The 7,623-nt window shown below is 50.8% G+C and overlaps 1 protein-coding gene across 1 annotated transcript in view; it reads right to left on the bottom strand.

Moving 5' to 3' along the window:
- Window positions 1–898: 898 nt before the first annotated feature.
- FBLN7 (fibulin 7) overlaps window positions 899–7,623 on the bottom strand; it is a 34,165-nt gene continuing 27,440 nt past the window's right edge. Inside the window, exons 6-8 of the mRNA XM_056128868.1 lie at window positions 7,131–7,268; window positions 2,721–2,859; window positions 899–1,274 (exon numbers count right to left, since the gene is read on the bottom strand). Coding sequence (XP_055984843.1) covers window positions 899–1,274; window positions 2,721–2,859; window positions 7,131–7,268 — 653 coding nt within the window. The remainder of the gene's footprint in view (window positions 1,275–2,720; window positions 2,860–7,130; window positions 7,269–7,623) is intronic.

Genomic DNA, 7,623 nt, shown 5'->3' with positions numbered 1-7,623 from the left:
TGCTCACGGTACCAGTGACATTTTGAGAGATGGTTTCTCAAAGAGACTTCAGGCAGAAGCAATGCTTTAATGTGGCTTCCAGGTCTAGAAAGACCTGCAGCGGGGAATTCAGCCTCCCCAGCGCTGGCTTCCTGATGAGAAGGCTAGTGGGGCACGGCTGCAAACCACACGCCGGCTCATGGCAAGAGAACCACTACCTCCCTCTGCCATGTGTGTGCAGCTGTGGCTTCCTCCCGCACGTGGCCAGAACACTTGCTATCTGGGACCACCCAGGAGGGTGTCATCTCAGTATCATCTAGAAATCATCTCAGACTCCTCACAAGGAGCTTTTGCCTCCCCAGCTTGTTTGTTGCTCATCAAGGCCATTCACATGGGATTTGGGGAGGCTGCCTATTCCTCCGTCAAAGAAATCTTCCAGGAAATGCACATGCAACCTAAGAGAAGGGCCGTTGAGCAGAGAAAGTCATGGTGGCGGGAGGGTTCCGTGGCTGTCACTGTGCCCTCCGTGGCATAGCCTGCGGAGCTGCTCTAAGGCTTGGGTGGGCAGAGCCGGGAGAGGGGGTGAGAGCCTGTGGCTCGTGTGCCAGCAGCTGGGTCTCTGCCAAATAGAAGTGAGCCCAGGTCTCCCCTTCCCCCTGCAGCCTTAGAAATTATAGCGCTGTAGCACTATCCTCCCTTTGTTCATCAATTTGCTCAAGCGGGCACTAGTAACATCTCCATTGTGAGACTTGTTACTGTTTTTGGCATATCGAATACGCACGGGTAGCTTGCCAGGCTCTGCAGTGCGGGTGGGATACTCTCAGTAGCTTGCCAGTCTCCAAGAGGGATGGAGGAATCCAACCTGGGTTGGCCACGTGCAAGGCAAATGCCCTACCCGCTGTGCTATCGCTTCAGCCCCCTAGAAGTCATAAGGGGACACAAAGATGGTGACCTTTGACATGTGGTTGGTCTGAAAGGAGCGGTCCAGGTATTCGGACATGTCCACGTCCACCTCCAGCGTCTGCGGCCCTTCCAGGGGCTGGATGAGGATCAGCTCTCCCGTCTGCCGGTCGGAGCGCTGCATCACAAAGTGGCCGCGGTTGTTCCCACCCACGATCCCAAATCGAAGGCTGTTGGGTCCAGATCGGCCCGGCACAGAGGCCGTGGTGGCCATGCGGAAGAGCGTGACGGGAGTCTGCAGGTTGGAGGGCAGGGAGAGGTAATGGAAAGAGATGGTCTTGGGCAAGTGGCGGCACGGTCTGCTGTCCATGGGGCAGGGGTTTCGCTCACACTGGCTGGAACAGAGAGGCAAAGAGTCAGCCGTGGGGAGTCCAGCGAGGGGGTGCTATGACCTGGCTCATCCATCCCACCTGCTCTCTTGCAGAGGCTAGGAGAGTGACCTCTCCCAGCCTCGGGGTCCTCTCCACTGTCACACAGGCTAGAGCTCCAGGCACATGTGGCAGCTTTGGGTATGGTCGGGGAAGGGGTGCTCTCCTGGCTCCTGCTAGAGTGTGCATGTGTTGATAGGAGCCCTGGGCTATGTACAGACATAACAATATCTATTTCTGGCAGTGCTGGGAATTGAACCCAGGACTCACACCTGCATGAACTGTCCTCCCACTGACCCACATCCCTGGCCATACTGCTATCAGTTTGCTTTTGAGGCCATACTTGGTGGTGCCCATGGCTTACTTGTGGCTTTGTGCTCAGTCTGGCAGGGCTCAGTGGACCTTATGTGGTACTGGGTCAGCTGTGTGTATGGCAAGCACCTTACACACTGCACTTTCCTTCTGGCCCCTGCTATATTTTTACAGATAAATGAAGTGCAACTGTCTAACACTGGTGATGCTGCTGTTCAGACCCCAGGAGTTAGCTAGTTCCACTGCACATAGGTGCTCCTTCCACTGCACATTGGTGCTCCAGATGTGGAGAGCATTCCTTAAAGCAAGTAACGCTGCCTCCCAAAACAATCTTAAGAAAACTGCTTTTGCTGCATCTCTGCCTTCTCAAATGTGAAAGGCAGATCTGCCTATTGGTGATGGGACTCATCCCGGTGATCAGGGTAAAGAGTAAATAAAGGTGTTCATCAGGGATGTCCCCAAAGGCAGGACACCCTGTCCCTTCACTAGGTGAATCCTGAGGAATTTGCAGTTCCAAGTTTCTCATACTTTCTACTCTGCTAAAGCCCTGAGCCCCCTGCCCCCTCCCCAAGCAATTCAAGCATCACTGATTCAGGCAGCAGTAATCAGTAGCTTGGGAAGTCAATTCTGAAAGACTGTTTGCGGTGGTGGGGGGGGGGGGCTTTGATTTCTGGTTCAGGAGGAGATGTGGCACATCTTGAACATTATCCCTCACATTACCCCTCCTTCTGGGGTGGGGTGCAGGAATTTTGATGTGTCTGATGCTACTAGGCATCAAATCTCCTTGCATTTGTTGCCTCTAGCTGCCACTCCCAGTGGCCCTCCTTGACAGCATAATAATAGGATGGGTACAGCTCCGTGATCCTCCAAGTCAGCAGAGGATGATTTCTGTCAGGGTAAGCTGGGTTATTAATGCTCCAAGAAGAAGTGAGTTTCAAAACCACTGAAGGGACCTGAGCTCCCAAAGCCAGACTACCAGCTCCTACCATTCACCTTTCTTTTGACAGTCATCTTCTCCCAAGAGCCTCCAGGAGAGCCCAGCCCTGCCACCCTGAAGGCCTGGCCTAGGGGGTATGCCAGCCCCACCATGCCCATACGTACAAGGGAGACGTCTTCACGTAGCTGACATTGCTACTGCCCTCGGGACACTGTGGGCTGACGCACTGGAAGCCTCCTCCAGTGTTGATGCACGTGGTCCCTGGGGGGCACACCTGCTGTGGACTCACGCACTCATCGATATCTGAAACACGGGATGGCCGGTGAAGGAAGACCCCACACAAAGGGCCCACACTGGCGCTGAAATGTGGGGCTCCATTTATGTGGACTGTTTCAATACCCAGAGCTTGTTCTTCAAGCAGGAAATCTTGTTGCCTCTGACCATCTGAAGTCCAGCTCTTGTGTCAGTCAGCTGACCCCTGCTGGGTATGTGCCTCCCTGGATTCTCTCCTTCCCTGAGGCTCTGCACTCTCTGCTGCTAATCATGCTGCTCTCTGATTTGCCTCTTCCAAGGGCTCTGAAGTCCCCTCCATAGCTGTTCTCATGCCCTTTGTAGTTTCAGATCAACCGCACTTTCCTCTGTAAGAGCTCAGTCCTGCCTACAGCATGTGAATTGCCCAACTGGAGGCTATTCATCTATCCTTCCATGGATGGATGGACAGCTGGGTGTTTCGGCAGATGCGTGTATGTATGTATGTATTGATGGACAAGAATATGGGTAGATGGACACATGTGTGAACAGATAGATAGATGAACAGATGGAAAGATGTGCAGGTGGATGGATGGGTGGATGGATGGACAGATAAATGAATGACTAGACGTATGGATGGGAGGATTGGCATATGGATGGACAGATGGATGGGTAGATGTATGAATGGATGAATGGATGGGTGGGCAGATGGATGGTGGCTATATAGATGCCTTCTACTCTATTTCTGGTTACCTCTGAGACCCTGCAATAGATTCTTTCAGGTCATGTACCCACGGGAGTAGCCCAGCTGGGGGAACACAGATGTGCCTTTCTTAGTGCGGCCCGCACTTGAAGACTCAGTTCTCTCACGGAGACTGGCTAAAACATTGGAGTTCCAGGGATGAAGTCTGAGTTAAACAACTGGAAACCCTACTTTGCCTTCAGGTCTAAAAATGCACATCCTGACTATCAGCTAGTGCCAAGATTGACATATATGTGTCTCTTAATATGTATATACGTCCTAAGAGGCAGTGTGAAAATGGGAGAGTGCTAATAATAGTTGTCATAAGAGTGAACACAAACCACTGGCAACAGCCCCAAATGTCCCATATACTCCCAAGTGTGTGGTGAATACCGTGGTTGTACCTGTGCCATAGGGACCAGACTGGGACTATCATGTGTTCCACATGCCCAGGTCCTGTCTGCTGCTGATGAAGGATCCTCAGCCTCCCAGTCTACCAGCTGTGTCTACAGCTTCCTACCTTGCATATAGTCTCTTGTTGCACTGCTTGCTAGTTAGAGGAGTTGCCCACTGTGCCTAGAATCAACCTTGGAAACCCAGACCAGTCCTCTGGGAGGCCAAACAAACCCAGGGACAGGATTCTGCACCTCGACCCTCCAAGTACTCTCCCATTACCTGAGACGCTGACACCTCTAGACTGCATTTCCTGGTTCCCAGCCCCACTGCCCCCTCCAGAATCAACAGCTGTGACTCAAAAAGCAGAGAAAAAAACATAGGCCATAACTGATTTTAAACCAGTTTGTAAAGCATGTGGCAGTCTCCTGCCCCAGCGCCTGACTGTCCTCGCCGCCAGGGCCCCTTGGAGGGGAGCAGGTTGAGCTTTCCTCCCTGCCCCGACCAGGGCTCCGGCAGCCAAAGACCTCCAGGACCAGCCACCACCATGCTGAGACCACTCTCCGCACACATGAAGGTACTGGCAGAGGGACAAAGTCACGCGGGTTCCAGGGCCGAGATCTCCAAGCCTACTCGGATGTGGGCCGAGCATCCTCCACCCAGATCCTCCAAATTCCAGTAGGCGGGGGTCACACCCACCAACTGGCCCCCTGGCGCCATGTAATCCCATCAGCGGCCAAGACTCAGAGACTATAAAAACCAGCTCCCGGAACTGCGCGGCCGCGAATGACATCCTATTATGACATCTTATTATCTCATTCCTACTTTGGACAAACTGGCAGGCTACCGAATGTAGCCTGCCCACACAGCAGAGTCTGGCAAACTCCCCGTGGCGTACCCAATATGCCAAATACCAGTAACAATGATGGGTCTCATTCTCCTAAAGAGCCTTGAATATAATCTCGGGGCTAGGATGAAGGAGACATTACTGGGGCCTGCTCGAGGCAATTGACGATTAACAGGATGATTTGTGATTGTGATTTGTAAAGCATGTGTAGAAAACAGTACCCTGACTTTAATTTTGCTTTTCTCTTTACTAAATCCCAAATACATGTTAACTCACATACCCCCTAGCTGCATAATGAGATGCAAGTGATATGTGTGACATATGTGCAACATGTATTTCTTTCTTTTTTTTGTTTGGGGGTGGCACCCAGCGATGCTCAGGGGTTACTCCTGGCTCTGCACTCAGGAATTCCTCCTGGAAGGATTGAGAGACTGTATGGTATGCTAAGAACCAAACCTGGATTGGCTGTGTGCAAGAAAAGTGCCTTACCCACTGTACTATCTTTCTGGTCTGCAATATGTAGTTCATGTGTAACTTCAGTATCACTCAAATCCTGCTAATGTATCTATACTCCCATGCATGTTCATTCCCCTTACCCAAGACCTGGTGCATGATACTCTCCTTTGAGAGTCCCACTTCCAGTTTATACTATGACTGTAATAGCACCTTCTGCTTTTATCTACACCATCTTCTTGAATTCTTTCTCAACATGAAGACAAGAGCCTGGACACCAAGGGGTATCAAACTAACATCTTTTTTTTCCTATTTCTGCTAAGAGTAAGAACTTGTCCTTGCCTGAGATTCTTTGAATATTGGATCACAGGAACTCAGGCCCAGGCTGTGTAGATCAAGTAGAACTCAGCACAATCTTAGGGCAGCCTCAGGAGGACTGTCTGTGAAGGAGCTCGCATTGTGTCTCAAGTTCTCCTCCTCTGCAACTGACTTTCCCAGAAACTACTCTGGCAACATCAATTTGGGTTAAAATTGCTTTCACAATACTTTCTGGACCTAAGAGTTCCATCTCATCCTAACCTAGGCTCCTCAGGGTGATCGCTATCTTGGGTAAGGCCTTGGGTAAGGGGAATGAACATACATGGGAGTATGGATAATTAATTCTCAGACATGTAGATAAAGTGGGCCTACGTGTGGTGTGAAACACACTGTGTGTGCCAGGTAGGGTAGTGGCCGCACTGTGCAGGAACTCACCTGAGTCCTTATCTCTGGGGCCTCCTCCAAGTCTAACTGCTGACAACAGCATGACCACACCAAGGCATATGTGCACGAGGGCTCTCCTTTCACTGATTGTTTTTTTGGGGGGAGGTTTGGGGTCACACCTGGCAATGCTCAGGGGTTACTTCTGGCAGTGCTCAGGGGGCCATATGGGATGTCAGGGATTGAACCCATTCCTATGCAAGGCAAATGCCCTACCCACTGTACTATCGCTCCAGCCCCCTCACTGATTGACTTTTTGTCACACCCAGGCACACTTTGGGGCTATCCTCAGAGGTGCGTGGGAAAGTATGTGGTGCCAGGGGTTGAACCTGGGATTCCTGCATCCCAAGCATGTGCACCAGAATGTCAGGCCACTCCTGGCCCTGCCTTTTAGAGGCAAGTGTGCTGGTGCCTATAGGGAGCAATGTAGAGGGGCACTGTGCCAGGAGCCTACTTATCATCTCCAGGCCGCATAGCATGATGACCAGCTGACTGTCCTGCCTTTGGATTCAGACCTTACCGAAGGCATAGCTAGGAGAGGATGGGATCCAGTTACCAGAAGAGACTGTTTGACACAATATTAAATGACTCATTTTTCTATTTATATGGAGGGCATTGTAGGCTAAGAGAGACTTTTGAAATAAATATATAAATACATAGACACACACATATATATACATGTGTGTATATATGTATATGTAATGTATATATAAACATATGTATGTTGTATATATGCATGAGTATGTACATGTGTATATTTGTGTGTATATGTATGTTATATTTGTATGTATATACACATATGTGTACATATGTATGTATATTTGTATATATATTGAGGAGCTGGAGTGACAGTACAGCAGGTAGGGCACTTGTCTTGCATAGGGCCAACCTAGGTTCAATCCCCAGCATTCTATATGGTCCTTTGGGCCTCTCCAGGAGTGATCCCTGAGTTCAGAGTCAGGAGTAAACCCTGAACACTGCCGGATGTGATCCCCAAAACCAAAAAAAAAATTAAATATATCTGAGACTTTGACCCTGTAATACTCTTCCTCCTCCCTATTCTGAGGTCTTGGAGGTTCCGGGAGCAGAGAAGTGCTCCCCAGTTCTGCTGGCCCCTGCCTTGATACTGACCTTCACAGCTCTTCTCGTCCCCCAGGATCCGGTACCCAGGGGGGCAGCTGCAGCGGTAGGATCCAGGGGTGTTCACGCAGGCATGCATGCAGAGCCCGAGCAGGCCGTCCTGTCCATAGAGCTCACACTCGTTCACATCTGCGGACAGAAACGCCCAGTTTGACACCGGAAGTTAGACTCGGTTCACAGACCCACCTGCACTCTCTGGGCATTATCTTGGGATGGAGGGTCCTCTGTGGCTATAAAATGATGCCCTCAGCACCCACTGGCCTGCTCCAGGTTTGCAGCCCCCCCTCACCTGAGTTGTTTATAACTTGGGATCTTGAGAGATTAGCAGACATTAGCACAAGTGGGTGAGTCAGTAAAGCCAAGGGTTTCGAGAGAGGAGATAAGGAACGAGCCCCAGGTGCCCCCTCAGCTCCAGCAGGCTGCAAACAGACCCGCGTTTCAGTCTTCTCCTGGCCACCTGCCCCTGAGACTCCCGCTAGGTTGA

The sequence above is a fragment of the Sorex fumeus genome, unplaced genomic scaffold (assembly GCF_029834395.1).
Source record: "Sorex fumeus unplaced genomic scaffold, SorFum_2.1 ptg000006l, whole genome shotgun sequence".
Taxonomy (NCBI): Eukaryota; Metazoa; Chordata; class Mammalia; order Eulipotyphla; family Soricidae; genus Sorex; species Sorex fumeus.
Note: the sequence above shows the minus strand (reverse complement) of the source record. Positions and strands in the feature narration are given on the sequence as shown.